The sequence below is a fragment of the Acomys minous genome, assembly GCF_964271855.1.
Source record: "Acomys minous genome assembly, chromosome: 12".
Classification (NCBI taxonomy): Eukaryota; Metazoa; Chordata; class Mammalia; order Rodentia; family Muridae; genus Acomys; species Acomys minous.
This window is the reverse complement of record NC_140493.1, coordinates 73,308,156-73,323,714: the sequence shown is the minus strand read 5'-3', so window position 1 is coordinate 73,323,714 and position 15,559 is coordinate 73,308,156. Positions and strand designations below refer to the sequence as shown.

The 15,559-nt window shown below is 53.5% G+C and overlaps 2 protein-coding genes across 7 annotated transcripts in view; one reads left to right on the top strand and one right to left on the bottom strand.

The window, feature by feature from the left end:
• The window catches only part of RHBDL3 (rhomboid like 3), a 50,818-nt gene extending 38,910 nt beyond the window's left edge, over positions 1-11,908 (bottom strand). Inside the window, exons 1-2 of one of the 4 annotated variants that reach the window (XM_084750450.1) lie at positions 11,491-11,908; positions 10,033-10,056 (exon numbers count right to left, since the gene is read on the bottom strand). In XM_084750450.1, the coding sequence (XP_084606576.1) occupies positions 10,033-10,056; positions 11,491-11,601 (135 nt within the window). In that variant the 5' untranslated portion in view covers positions 11,602-11,908. Of the gene's footprint in view, positions 1-2,962; positions 3,060-10,032; positions 10,057-11,490 lie in introns of those variants that run through there. The other 3 variants (XM_084750447.1, XM_084750448.1, XM_084750449.1) reach the window with 3 other exon arrangements.
• The window catches only part of LOC311579674 (protein Njmu-R1), a 216,181-nt gene that overhangs the window by 63,264 nt on the left and 137,358 nt on the right, over positions 1-15,559 (top strand). The gene's annotated exons all lie outside the window — the stretch shown is intronic.

Below are 15,559 nucleotides of genomic sequence, written 5' to 3'. Positions count from 1 at the left end.
CCTCTTAATCTAGGGAATCCACCAACTTCTCTGTGTGTTTAGGTAGGAGCCCATCCCCAGCTGCTCTGTGGGGGGTAATTCACCAACTACAGTGCCTCAGTTTCCCTACCAAAGGATTGCTAGGAGGAGCTCTGGCTTCTTATGGGAATGGAAGGGCCCATATTCCTCCCTGGGTATACCAGCAAGAATAAGGGAGAGAAAACAGCAGCCCATTAAGCCTTCAGGGACGGCTGATCTTCTCCTGTGAGGCCCAGTACCACGGGAGCGTGAGTGGGAAGGGGGAAGGTACTGGTAACGTTAGGAACTCGTATATCTGGGTCCTGATAGCTGGGAGGGGAGCCAGGTATAATGGTGCAGGCTGTGACAGTGGCACTTGGAAGACAGGCAGGACAATCAGGGGGTTCAATGTCATCCTCTGCTATCAAATTGAAGTTAGCCTAGGTTATAGGAGACCACTGCCTCAAACAAACAAACAAAAACAAACAAACCAAAAACAACCCCCACCAAAACCCAAACCAAGCCCCTCCCTGCCCCCCAAGTATCTGGAAGGAACCTCCGTGGCTTGCAAAGGGCAATGCAGAATGCTAGGGGCTTTGAGGCCTCCGAGGCCCAGAGGCAGCAGGGAGCTCCACTCTGTCTATGTGCTGGCCTCCTGTCTCCTTCTCGGCTGAACAGCACAGTACAGCTAGCTGAGGCTGTATGTGGGGCGTTTGCTAAGTTTGCCAAGTTCACAGGACCCTCGGGTCACCATCCACACTGGTTTCTCCGAGGCCAAACTCAGAGCTCAGACCTATCTCCAGACATGACCCACCGTGCCTCCTTTGCTCTGAAGTGTCCCACCTAGGCTGGAAAATGACACTTAAACCTCATTTAAACCTCACAAGAATCTACAAGGTACTTACTATCATGTAAGCCACTTCTCTGGGGGTGGGGGTGGGGGGGGCAGAGTTGGGTGGGAAGCCAGGGCACCAGGGCTCAAGTTTGAACAGATGGTAATTTCTTCAAATATATTCATACCCAGGCAGAACAGAGAACCTGAGCTCCCTCCAACCAATACGGCGGCCAGTCCTCCTATCCCTCATCTACCCGTCCATCCACCCACCCATACATCTCACATGTCTGCTATGGACCTACTGTGGCCTGAGCATCACCCTCATCACATGGATGGGGAAACTAGCAGAGGGCAAACATATTAAGAGAGGCCATCTCAAGGTTAAGGAGTGAGCGGACGAGGCCGGGCCTGGTGGCACACGCCTTTAATCCCAGCACTTGGGAGGCAGAGGCAGGCGGATCGCTGTGAGTTCGAGGCCAGCCTGGTCTACAAAGTTGAGTCCAGGACAGCCAAGGCTACACAGAGAGACTCTGTGTAGAGAAAAACCAAAAAAAAAAAAAAAAAAAAAAAAAAAGAGTGAGCGGACGGTCAGGGCAGAAATAATTTGGGGTTCCTCCATGGTGTTCACTGAGTCCAGCCTTGCTCTCCCTTGCTTCCTTCAGCCCCGTTCAGTTGTACAGACTATAACTCCTGACACCGGGTCGTCCCAATGTGTGTTTCATGAAGCCCTCTGCCTCCAGCTCTGAGTGCCACTGGCTCTCAAGCAGCTGAGACCCGAAGCAGCGAAACTAGAATATTCTGTGGGATCCGGTCCCAACTAGAAGGTTGGGCGGGGCTACCAGGTCCCTGGGGAGGCTGAGAAGTCAGTGGTTGGCCTAATGGGGCCACAGAACGGAGCTCAGCTCGGGGAACACAGCCATTTGTTTTGCCTGCTGCTCAGCACCCAGGACAGCGGCCCCGCTTTCCCTGAGGGCTAGAAAGCTGCCCTGGGCTTTAGAATGTCCCCAACACTCTCACTCCTTCCCTATCATGCATTTGTGACTCGCATGGCCTGCATCCCAGGACAATGTCCAATCTGGGTCTCGCTCCCGCCCCTTGAGCTCTTCCTCCTGAGAAGACCCTCTCCTCCATCTCTAGCGGCTCAGGAGCTTCTGCGGAAGCTGTGAGTACTCAAAATATCCCACAGGCAGCACCTGGAGCTGACAAGCCAGCTGCCGTCCCGTAGAGAGCTCTCGGGTGCAGAACATGGGAACCTGGGGTTTGGGTAATTGCCATCTTCACCTGCAGTGTGTCCTCTCTGTCCCGAGGAAATGACCACAGAGGTGTGTGCTGGGACAGGGGAAGGTGCAGGCAGCTGCCCTCCTATGGGGTGGGTAACCCGCCCATCTGTCAGCTCCTTACTTCATTCCCAGGCCTCTAAGCAGAACAAATTAATGAGGCTGTCCCGGGAGTTTCTGGCTCAGCAGAGCCGTCCCCACCCGGCATGCCACCGCCCACTGGGGACTCTGGCCCATTCATGGATATTTACAGCCCCATAAATTAAAAAGTCCAGGCTGCAGCTGCCGAGGTCAAGAGGCTGTGATGGGAGAGTGGGGGCTTTCTCTTCCACCACTGTTTCCTTGCAAATGAGGATGCTAATCCAGAGAGAGAGAGAGAGAGAGAGAGAGAGAGAGAGAGAGAGAGAGACCCTTGTCCTTCCCATGACCTTTTCCCTCTAATTCTTCAAAACATCGACTGCATCAGGGTGAGCCAGGGGTAGGTCTCCCCAGCCCTCAAGCCTCAGTCACAGTAGAAGGGAACTGGTCCTACGACCAGGTTCTGACCCCTCCCTGACCCCCAGCCTCTGCATTTGGAGCCACGAGGAGTCCCAACACTCTCCCCTCTCTCTCTTGTCACTGACGGGTAGCTAGGGAAGGCAGCTCAGGCCTCACCAGGCACCAATCCTACACCAGGCTCCTGAACACACACACACACACACACACACACACACACACACACACACCTCACTTCACAGGGTTCCAGAGCCAAATCCCAATGGCTTGAGGCTAATAGGCCAGTCAGGGAGGCACAACAGGCTCCCTGTGCTGAGTGCAGCCTGGCTGAGTGTCTGGACAAACAGCAACTCCATACCCCAGCCAACATCTGGAGGGAGGAAGAGACTGGCCTGTCCCAGAATGTGGGGAACTGGGACAGGTGAGAGCAGTGTCCTCCCAGACTCTGGTCCTCTCCACTTGACAGCCCCCACACGACTCCAACTTCTTCAGGACTACCCCAAGGCTTCCTGAGATGCTCATGGACAGAGCTCTCTCCTCTCGCTTGGCCATGCCACAGGCTGCAAGGGGACACATGGGGCCCGTGACTCAGAGGCAATGCCCCAGAGGTCAGGAATAGCGGTATTACCTGGACTGACTCATCTAGCCCAGCTTGTCAGGGCTACTCAGGGAGCAAAGCTGACAGCTGCCCTGCTTCTCCTCTGTAACCTAAAGCCTTGCTCCCTGCTTCCTTCCCAGGACAGAGAGAGCTGAGCAGTCCAGGAGAAAGAGGGAGGTAGAAGGCAGATGGGAGGAAGGGGGCTTGAACAGTCAGTCCCTTTACCTCCTGACCTATTGCAGGCCCGCTGCAGAGGCTCCTGGTTTGTTCCCTATCTCTGGGGAAGCCCTGCCCCTCCATCCTTAGTTTCCTCCTCTATAAACCAGGCGTGGTGGCACACACCCGTAATCCCAGCACTTGGGAGGCAGAGGCAGGTGGATCTCTGTGAGTTCAAAGCCAGCCTGGCCTATATAGAGAGTCCAAGCCAGCCAAGGCTACAAAGTAAAACATTGTCTTAAAACAACAACAAGCCGGAAGCGGTGGCTCACACCTTTAATCCCAGCACTCAGGAGGCAGAGGCAGGTGGATTGCTGTGAGTTGGAGGCCAGCCTGGTCTACAGAGCAAGTCCAGGACAGCCAAGGCTACACAGAGAACCCCAAAAACAAACAAACAAACAACAACAAAGAACACAACAGCCCCCCCAACAGTTTACTGAGAAAATAAAATGAGGTGACAGACACACAGTAGACATCCATGTTTGCCAGCACAGACCTAAGCTTGCTTCAGAAAAGTCAGGAGGTAGGGAGGGGGTCTGGCACAATTCCTGTGATCCCAGCAGTCAGGAGGCTGAAGCAGGGTTTGAGGCTAGCAGGGGCTACATAGCAAGATTTTACCTCAAAATAGGGTGGGGGGGGCAGGGGGGGGGACGACAACTGAACCATGCAGAGACTCGTTTTTAAACAAAAATCTCCAAAGGCGGTTTGGTTATGTCTGCTTACAGCTCAAGACACAGTGGCTCCATTCCTGCAACATAGGACAGGGCCCAGTATCACTATGCCACCAATGGAAGGGCCAGCATGAGCTGCCAAACAGGAAGAGAGGAGGCTTGCACAGCCCACACGGCGGCTGGACACCTTGTTCTGGTCCTTCACGGACCTGTAGTACACAGACAAGGCAGATGAGCAGACAGTGAGTGCATCGTCATACACCACACAGCCTTGTCCAAAGACTCTTTCTGGAAAGTTCAGCAGGGGTTGTGGTTCTTAGCTTCCACTCTAGGAAGCCAGCCTGACCAAGGAATCTGAACACTTTAATTCAACCCCTAAATCTACCACGTGTCCATGCCCACCTGGAAAGCAGGACTCGCTTCTTTACATGCCAGTAACATACAGTCTCTGCCTACCATCTATGCCAGGAGCCGTGCACCCATCTTCCCAACAATGCTGGGTCAGCGATTTTTTCTATGGTTTCCATGGGAAGTCTGTGGCTTGGGGAGGGGGCTGCCTCTGGACAGGATACCTTAGCCCCAAAGGATACACACAGGGTGATAGAGTGTTTGTTTGTTTGTTTGTTTTGGTTTTTCAAGACAGAATTTCTCTGTGTAGCCTTGACTGTCTCGGACTCACTTTGCAGACCAGGTTGGCCTCGAACTCCCAGTGATCCACCTGCCTCTACCTCCCTGAGTGCTGGGATTAAAGGCATGTGCCACCATGCCCTGCTTAGGGTGATAGTTTTGTTTCTTTGTTTTTAAGATTTGTAACAAGCGAGCCACCTTTCCAGCCCTCAGGGCCCTCCTCTGACCTGCCACTCATTCAAAGTGCTGTGGCCCTATTGCTCAACTGCTATCTGAGTGCATTGTTTGTGAATGGTCAGGCATCAAAGAATCAACAGACTCATTATCTACCAGGTCACTGCAGTAGGAGCAGGATAGGGATGTGGTCTTGGGTGGGTGACTTGGTAAGGAGCTGAGACTGAGACGCAGAGCCCAGGGGCAGGCTCCAGTTAAACCTCGGCTTTGTTTTGCACTCTGCCGGTTAATCGTGTGTTCCCGGGCCATGGCCAATGTGGCTGACTCTGGCAGCAGCGGCCTTGTTCTCTGTGGCTCATCTATAACCCATTCAGCACCTCATCTCAGCTTCCTGTCAGCCTCCAACGCCCCATGACCACCCACACCTTCAGTCAGCTTGCAGGGAAACTACAAATGAGGTCAGGCCAGGAGAAGACCCACAGGCTCGCAAGACACTGAGGGAAGAAAGCAGAAAACGCCTTTTGGGGCTCAGAAGTGGTTTTGGAAGGGATCGAGGAAGTAGTTCACTCAGCTGGTAAAGGCACTTGCTGCCAAGCCTGACAACCTGAGTTCAACTCCCAGAGCCCACAGAATGAAAAGCTGATTCCTACAGGCCGTCACCTGACCTCCACAAGTACTGTGGTATATGTGGTGCCCTAGTCCCACAAACAAATAGACAAAGCTGGTCTTCTAGAGGACCCAGGTTCGATTCTCAGGACCCACATGGTGTCTCTCCGCAACACACAGCTCTTACAGTTATTCCTCCTCCTATCTTGTTTGAACCCGAGCCTTCATACATGCCATGCGACACTCTGCCTCTCAACTACCCTTCTAGCCCTACTCTAGCTTTATTACATTTCTTCTTTGTGGGTGGGCATGAGTCACAGTGCACACGTGGAGGTCAGAGGACAATTTTGGGGTGTCAGTTCTTTCCTTTTACCATGTGGGTCCTGAGAACCGAACTCGGGTCCTTTGCCTAGGAAACGGACGCTGTTCCCTGCTATGCCATTTTGTTGGCCTGGTAACTTAAAAACTTGTTCAAATGTTTAGGAAAAACCCAGCAAGATTCCAACCCCACCCCACCCCCCAAATGAAAAGACAACAGTTCCCTTATGGAGACGTTCAAGTAGGATACGGACACACAGGACACGTGGAAGACAAGCTGATGGCCCTCCAGTTTCCTCCCTGTGACAAATGTTACTGTAAGCACATCAGACAAAGGTCAGAATGGTGAGGACAAAGAAGCTTCCAAAAGATCAGGGTCACCCAATGTCCTCACCACCTATCCCAGAAGGCATCTCGGCCAACTACTTGAAGGGCAGTCACCAAACGACAAGGCTTCCATGGTGGCTTCTCACCCTTTAGGGTCCAGTCAGCTTTATGCTGGGCACGGACTCCCTGCACGTTTGCATATTAAAGAACCATATGGCATGAAGAGTTGAGCCAATTCCACCTTCAACAACCTAGAAACATGACCACTGGTGTCCCCCTGACCCAGGAAGGGGAAAGAAGACACGGTCTGCCCCGGTGGCTCCAGGATCCAAAGCCTCTGACTTCCGTTAACTATCCTGGCAGGAATGAAGCTGGCCCACAGAGAACCTCTTCCCCTCTCTTTGGGTATCTACTAAAACAATGGTGCCTTTATTCCCAGCACTCAGGAGGCAGAGGCGGTTGGATTGCTGTGAGTTCAAGGCCAGCCTGGTCTACAAAGCGAGTTTAGGGCAGCCAAGGCTACACAGAAAAACCCTGTCTTGAAAATGCAAAAAAAAAAAAAAAAAAAAAAAAGAGTGGTCCAATAGGCTCATAGATTTGAATGCTCGGTCACCAGAGAGTGGCACTATCAGGAAGTGTGTGTGGCCTTGTGTGTGGAGGTGTGGAGGAAGTGTGTCACTGGGGGTGGCCTTTGGGGTTTCAAATGCTCAAGCCAGGCCCAGTGTCCCTCTCTTGCTGCAGCTTGTAGTTCCAGACGTAGACCTCTCAGCTACCTCCTCTCCGGCACCATGACTTTCTGTCTTCCCACATGTCGCCCAGGCCTCCCGCCATAACAGACAGTGGACGAGACCTCTGAAATCATAAGCAAGCCTCAGTAAAGTGCTCTCTTTTACAAGAGTTGCCATGGTCGTGGTGTCTCTTTACAGAAATGAAGGCGTGGTTATTATAACCAGTCAGAGCACTTTGCAGGAAACGCTGGAGTGAGACGAAGATGGCCGAGTATTGGCTTAGCTGTGCAGATTTCTTGCTGCTATTAAAACTGAAATGCAAATGGCATGTTTGTGCATGGAAGATGGGCTCTGGGGGTCACTAGATCTCTTTATTTCCCCATGCCAAGGCGGCCATGTTGAATAAATCACACACACACACACACACACCCTTTTTTTGTTCTTTTTGTTTTTCAAGATAGGGTTTCTCTGTGTAGCCTTGGCTGGCCTGGACTTGCTTTGTAGACCAGGCTGGCCTCAAACTCACAGCGATCCGCCTGCCTCTGCCTCCCTGAGTGCTGGGATTAAAGGCATGCGCCACCATGCCCAGCTAAAATCAATCTTAAGAAGAAAGAAAAGAAAGAACTCAGACCTTACTGTAAGAGAAAAATGGCCCAGAGTAAGACCTGGTGGCTGCTTTCCTAGAACTCATTTTGTCTGTCAGAATGATTGATTGGGTTTTCCTTTTATTTTTTTATTTATTTTTACTTCTGCAATGCTGAGACTTTAGCCTAGGGCCTTGTGAATGCTAGGCAAGCATTCTCTCAGCGAGCCACATCCCTAGCCTGCGTGGGCCTCTCCAGAAGCAGGCGGATGCTTCATGGGCCACCCTGGACTTGCCTCCAGTTGAGTTTTCTGGAGTGATGGCGGATACTGAGTGCCACACGCCCTCCGCCCTCCGCTTGGAGCCGCTCTCCAGCTGCACACACGGGCACTCCCCGCTGGAAGTTCTCTTCCATTCATCCAGACGGTTTGTTTTAAAATGTAATTACACACATAGAAGCTGGCGAAGGAAATTAGTCAAATGTGAAAGACACGGGGGGGGGGGGGCAAAAAAAAGCACGATACACTTTGTTCCAGGTTCTCATTTCTAAATCCAGCCGGATGTGTGAAGGGCTGGCAACAGGGTGGCAAGAGTGACCGAGGCAGCGCCATGGCTCCCTCCTGCCTCGAGGGGGCAGGCCAGCAGCAGGGATATTCCTAGGGACCAGAGGGAGAGTAGGTGGTCCTCAGGAAGGGAGCCATCTCCTGGGATCCTCACCCAGGCTCTCCCCTGCCCTTCCCCCCCCCCCATAAGCCCACATGTTCAGTCCCATGGGGCAATTACATGAGGAGAGGTCCCAGCATTAAACCTGTAACTAAAGCTGTTTCTTGTCTGTTTGTTTTTGCCAACCTCCCCACGCCCACTTCTTCCTCTCCCTTTGTGTTCAGAATCTTAGTTGAGGATGTGGTTGCTCTCGGCTACTCGGGTCTATTAATATCTTCCTGTTCTCCCATCACCGTTGCCTTCCATCCCTACCTCATTGTCATCTTCAAAGTGACATGTGTTAAAGGTTTCAGCCCAAGCTTGGAGCTGTTGGGAAGTGGGAGAAACTTGAGTGTGGGTCCAGTACAAAGCCTTTAGGTGACTGGGGGTGACTGGAAACGGGCCGTGGGGTTCCAATTTCTTCCCTCTCTTTGCCCCACGGTCATGAGGCTAGCGTCTTTCAACCCACTACATACTTCTGCTTTGATTTGCTTCCTTACTGGAAGATGGGCATCCAATTATAAGTTAGACTATCTAAAACCAGCCAGGTGTAGTACACACCTTTAATCCTTGGGAAGCAGAAGCAGGTGGATCTCTGTGAGTTAGAGGCCAGCCGGGTCTACAGAATGAGTTGCAGGATAGCCAGGGCTACACAGGGAAACCCTGGGTCCTACAACAACCTTGCTTTAAAGGAGGGGAGGGGCTGGAGAGATGGTTTAGTGGTTAAGAGAAACAGCTGCTCTTCTCCAGGACCCAGGTTCATTTTCCAACACCCCCATGGCAGCCCATAGCCATCAGAGCTCCAGGCCCACAGGATCTGACACTCTCTTCCGATCTCTGAAGGCACTGCATAAACACGGTGCACACGCAGTCAAAACACCTGCACACGTACATGTTAAGAAACAAAGGCCTCCGGAAAATCTTCCCAGCTAAAACAAAGGTGTTGCTCAAGATGCCTTTTCAACTGGTCCCCCTCACTAACCCAGGCTAGCCTCAAAGTAGCCCTATAGCCAAGGATAGCCTTGAACTCCTGACTGTCCTGCCTCTACATCACAAATACAGGCATCACAGGTGTGTGCCAGCCCGTCTACCAACCCTATGGTCCACGCTCTGAGAGGAAACAGCAAGCAAAAAAGAACCATTTCTCTGCAGAAGGTCAAATGCCCACCCCCCCAGATTCCAATCCAGCACTTGGTATTTTTGGTTTTGGTTTTTCGAGACAGGGTTTCTCTGTGTAGCCTTGTCTGTCCTGGATTCGCTTTGTAGACCAGGCTGGCTTCCTCTGCCTGCCTCTGCCTCCTGAGTGCTGGGATTACAGGTGGGCACCACCACTTAGCACTTTTAACTTAACTCCTTCCAGGCACTGCAAACCACCACATACTATTTTTTCTCACTGGTAACTGCCCAGCACTGACCCATCCCCACTGCAGAATGAGACACAAGATCAGCCTTCAAATGAGCCCATTTTGTGAGTAAATCTTCCCCCACAAGGATGACAGAGATTATATGCTACTGGGGCAAAGCATTTTTTTGTAATAGGAGCAGAAAAGGGGCCGATGGTTCTTTTATGCCCCTTCCCCCACCTCCCCAGCCTCCTACTGCAACCCACTTGCGTATAGAAAACTTTAATACGTGCTGTACAGCTCCTGCGTGCAAGGAGAATTTGGAAGGAGGAAAGAACTCTCTCTTGGGAGCCAACCGCGGTCTCCCAATACCCAAAGCAGTGTGGCTCCGCCCTAAGTGTATTAAACCACGCCTCCACAACACGTCACCGTCTCTGGAGCACTGAGCTAGGGAAGCCCACGCAGTCAGACAGGGAGACTGAGACCGGTTTCCGGCAGGGCTGGGAGGAAGGATGGTATTTAACTGCACACATACCTTTTCAAACAGGACTTTCCAGTGCTGGTGGAGAGGGAGGCCACGCAGGAGAGGAAGAAGAGAAAGAAAGGCACTTATCACCAAGGTTTCTGCAGACCCCTGAGGTTTCTGACATCACCTCCCAGCTGCTGCCCAGCAGGCAGAACCACGCTCGGGAGCCCACCAGAAGCAGCCCGAAATTCCCCCACAGACGAGCAAAGGCAGAAAACGCACAGTGCGGGGTGGAAAGGGGGTGTTTCGGGGGGGGGCAGTCAGATGCAGGAATAAGAGAAAACCCATTCCCAACCGTGCCTCAGGGGTTCTGGTAACTTCTGCTCCCTAAAGGTCACTCGGAGTCCGAGTGCAATGCCCTCAGATCCTGCCTATTGGAAGACTTTACTCAGGAGACTTAGAGCTCCTTGAGCGCTAGTTTTGCCTGCTTGATTGTGTGTGTGTGTGTGTGTGTGTGTGTGTGTGTGTGTGTAGGTGCCTCCCCAATATGCTTCCAAGACTGAGTGTAAGTACTGAGTACATAAGACTGTCTAAGGAGTTAGAGCCAGGAGAAAGCTGGAGAGATGTTGGATTCTCGGCTGTGGTTTCGTAGGTTGGGGTTCCTGTCTTAATTTCACCGCAGGGAGGGACAGGTCAGAGGCAGGGTGCCGGGAGAGAGTAGTTTTAACAACTCAAGGACCCAGGGCTTCCCAGTGTCAGATTCTACCTCGCCACCCAGGACAGAGGACAGATCTGAGCGGCAGATGGCAGGGAAGCCCTTTGAGGTAGCCCCCACCCCCACCCCCCGCGCGCGCGCCCCCAGACTGCCCCAGGGGACCGTTCCTGGCACCGTCATGGTCTAGGACTCCTGAGCCCCCTGCTGGGAGCACTTCGTCCCAGCGCTCTGGCTGGGTTCAGGGATTGGGACCAGTTTGAATTTCAATCAATGTCGCGACAAGGCAGATGCCGGGCGGGAGCTAATCTGGGAACGGAGAAGGGGTCTCCAGACTGGCCTGCGCTGTTTAGAGACTGGGGATCTGCGGCGCCGGTTCCTTCCCGGGGCTTGCAGAGTCCGCAGGTCGTGGAGGGGAGGGAGGGGAGGGGAGGGGAAAGGAGGGGAGGGGGAGTCATTACAGTGACGCGGCCGCCTCTGCAGGAAAACGCCGTGTCCCGGGCACTGCACCAGCCGCGGGGAGGGGGCTCAGCAGCCGACAGGTTCCCGGCGCGGCGGCTGGGGCTGTGTCCCGCAGGGAAGCCGCGGGAACCCGAGACGGGTGGGGTGCGCGCGCTTGCATCTGGGAAGACCCATCTCTCTATGCTAGGGCACCCCCCCCCCCGCCCCCGGCCCCGGCTCCGGCTCATCCTGGACGCTCCGGTGACATAACCTTGAAGCCTCCAAGTTACCCCCGGGGTAGGGAGCTGCAGCCGTGGCGGCTCCGCGCGTGGCGCCCCCCAGAAAGTTTGAGGGGCACAGGAGGGGGCACTCACGTCTTCTGGCGGGGCCGGCAGTCGCTCCTCGGCCTCGGGCTCCAGCTCCTCGATGCGCTCCGCCTCGGCGCAGGCGGCCACTGCGGGGCCGGGGCTGGGGTGCTCGCCCATGGCCCAGGCTGCGGCGCTCGTCCCGGGGCGCCGGGCTAACTTTGCGCCGCCGCGGCCGTGCCGCTCAAGGAGCTCGCTGCGCGCCTCGCCGCCTCCGCGCTCGCCCTCATGGCCCAGCTCTCCCCGCCGCCCTCGCCGCGGCCCCCGCGACCCCGGGGCGCTGGGCCCCCAGCTGCCAAACTTCTTCGCCTCCGCCGCGGGCCGAGGCGAGGGCGCCCTTGGGCCGGCCGGGCCCTACCGCTCCCCGCGCTCCTTCCCGCTCCGCGCAGCCCCCGCTCTGCGCGCGAGCCGCCTCCTCCCCACGGACTCCTCCGGGGCGGCGCGCGGCGGGGGCGGGGCTGCTCGCGGGGCCCCCGCCCCCCAGGCCGCCCGCGGGGAGGGAGGGGGGAGGGTTAGACGTGGCCAGGCGGGCAGCGAGCCGCTGCTCCTCAGGCGGAGGGGAGGGGGCGGGATGGTGACTGCGTTGCCCTCAGCCTGCTCAGCTCCGCACCGGGTTAACCATCACTCGGAGGCAGCAGATTGTTTGATGGAAGCAGAAGCTAGGTTACCACGAAGTTGGGCATGCCAGGGTTAACCAGGACTAAACTGAGAGTGAGACGTGAGGGCTGGCTCCCACCAGCTACCCTTACGTAGTTTATTCACTGCAGTCTTGGATTCTGGGAGGTCCGAGAAAGCCTAGGGTTGAGAGAAAAGTCAGGTGGTCTGGGACCCCTAAACCCTCTAACCCTTGCCCTATCGCCCTATCTCCATCCAGAGCTGTACGCCCTACTCAGGCTCCTTGACCATGTTAAACCCAGGAAAGTGCTCTGCCAGACCGAGGGTGGGGGGTGGGGTGGGGGTAGGGGGCCACGCGGACGGACAGAAAACTAAAACTAAAAAGCAGGAATGAAGTTAGCAAAGCAGTAAGGGATCTTTAAAGGAGAAAAGTGGAGGGCAGTTTACCTGTGGGAAAAGCCCTCAGAGAAAGCGGTCTTCCTGCATAGCTATAATCTCTGCCGGTGTCTGGGCGGGGGTAGACGCTCCCCAAGAGAGGCTCAGGGACTCCTTACTGGTTCAGCCCCTCCAGGCAGACCACATACAGAACCCTTTAGCCTCTTTCCCATCGCCATCCCCTCTCTCGGCGACGTCCTGTCAGAAGGACCTCTCTTATTACCAGAAGTTGCAATTAACATCTTCATTTTCATAAGACAAACGGAACTGCATCACGCAACCCCAGGATCCAACCTGTGACCATCTCGCCCAGCACTGACTACTCCCCTAAACCCAGAAGGAAATTAGTTCCATCCTAATTAGGTGAGTTTGCAACAGACACCAATTTTCATCTCGGTTTCAGAAAGTGTGATCATTTCAACTATTTTTGTTTCTCACCACCCTCCCTTCCCCTCATCTCTACTCTACTAACAAATCAAGATCCTGCCAAGATTTCCTTGTAAATAAAACTGTCTGCATGGGGGTGTGATTTTTGAAAACAGCCTTCAGGGCACAGGAGAGAGGCTGAATGCTCTGTGGAAAGAAAGAAGCCCATAAGGAGAACCAGCTGCCGTGGGCCCTGAGGGCCAGGGTCCCTGCCTCTACAAACCCCTCTCCTGATGGCTTGACATAACATGCATGGTGCGGGCTCTGCTGTACTCAGACCTCTGCAGCAGCAGCAGAGGTGGCTCTGAAAAGCCTGGTCGCAGAGGAATCGGAGAGAGACAAGTGCATAGAAGAGATGGCCTCTCTGCAGAGTTGTCCAGCAGCCTGGTACCCACTGACCCCCAGCTGTTCCTCACCTGCTTCCCCTTCTCCAGCCCCAGGGTCAGCTCCTAGCAGCAGCACATCCAAAACTCTGGCACCCCCTTCACGGGGGGAAAGTACCTTTGCAGGCTCAGTGAAATTGCTGAACATTTACTGAGCTCTTAAATACTAGGGGAGATCTTTGAGAGTATAGAGGTGACACACACCCTGTCCCTCCATAAATGGTTTGATTGGGCATGCGTGTGGAGGTGGGGTGGGGTGAGGCACCCAGCCATGTTCAATAATTCCTGGATTCCACAGAAACTCAGGAGTGATATGGGTTGGGAGGGATAGGAGGGGGTCCTTGTGGACCCGAGAGGTCTTTGCAAAGGAAGTTCTTCCATCACTAGGCCATGCAGAAGGTGACACAGCAATCCAGGCAGAGGGGAAGGCATGCAAACCAACCGGAGGGGAACTGCAAGGGATCTGGTGTGGTTGGCAATTAAAGCAAGGCATCAGTAAAAGAGTGCGGCCCGTGGGGGGTGGGGGTGGGGGTGGGGGAAGGAGTGGTGGGGAGGGCTGAAAGAGGGGACTGCTGGTTTTCTCAGAATGGAGTTTGGATTCCATCCTGAGGGCAGCAGGGAGGTGTGGGAGGGCAGCAATCAGGACAATAACACTTGAAAAGATCCCTCCTTCTTCAATGCAGCCAAAGGAGCCTTTAGACCCAGGTACTAGGGAGGCTGAGGCGAGGTGGGGGTTGGGGGTTGCAGGTTGGGGGCTGGGGGGTGGGGGGTTGGGGGTTGGGGGCATCAGTTGAGCCCTTATTGAGGCCAAGGCAATGCAGCTCTCTCTCTCTCTCTCTCTCTCTCTCTCTCTCTCTCTCTCTCTCTCTCTCTCTCCTTCACTTTTATTTTAAGACTGGGTCTCGTTAGGTTGCTAAAGTTGCCTCTGAACTTGTGACTCTTCCTGTCTCAGCCTCCCAAGTAGCTGGTATTACAGATCTGCACATCAGGCCTAGCTGGAAGACCTCATCTCATTCATAAATAAATAAACAGGGGCTGGAGAGAGATGGCCTAGCAGCAGTGGTTGCTCTTTCAGGAAACCCAGGTTTGGTTCCCAGCACCTACATAGTGGCTCACAACTGTGACTCCAGACCTAGATGATCTGACACCCTCATCTGGGCTCCTGGGCTCCATACACAGACAGACATCTAGGCAAAACATCCTCACACATACACTAATTAATTAATTAATTAATCCTTCTGACTGTGATTGAGAGGGAATTTGGCTTGAGTATAGGAACAGGGGAAGTACTGTCCAAAAAAGAGGTCAATGTTAGTATCCGCAGTTAGAAGGGCACTGGAGAGATAGATGGCTAAGTGGTAAAGAGCACTGTCTGCTCTTTCAGAAGACGGGGTTCAATTCTCAGCACCCACATGACTACTCACAACTGTGTGTAACTCCAGTTCCAGGGGATGACAGCCTCACACCAATACATATCAAATACAATTAAAATAATACTTATTGGGGGCTGGAGAGATGGCTCAACAGTTAAGAGCACTGGCTATTCTTCTAGAGGTCCTGAGTTCAATTTCCAGCACCCACAGGGTGATTAAAAACCATGGGATCTGATGCCCCCTTTCTGTCATACAGGTATACATGCAAATTGAGCATATAAAAAAAAGATTTATTTATTTATTATGTACAGAATGTTCTGTCTGACAGAAGAGGGAATCAGATCACATTATAGATGGTTGTGAGCCACCATGTGGTTGCTGGGAATTTTGGAAGAACAGCCAGTGTTCTTAACCTCTGAGCCATCTCTCCAGCCCCAAGCTCTTTGGTTTTTTTGTTTTGTTTTGTTTTGTTTTTTAAAAACATATTGGGGCTGGAGAGATGGCTCAGAGGTTAAGAGCACTGGCTGTTCTTCCAAAGGACCTGAGTTCAATTCCCAGCAACCACATGGTGGCTCACAACCGTCTACAATGAGATCTGGTGCCCTCTTCTGGCATGCAGACACACATGCGGGCAGAATACTGCATACATAATAAATAAATCTAAAAAAAAACATAAAGAGCAGAAAGATCTGAGTACCATCTGCAGCCCCCTAGAAAAGGTGCTCAACCTGTTCCCCAAACCTCATAGGAGAGAATCCTGGGGTCACCCCAGGAATCACCTCTTCATGAGTCCTCTACTGAAAGGAGAATGGCTGTTTGGACTTGGCAACCATTAAGACCATCCGT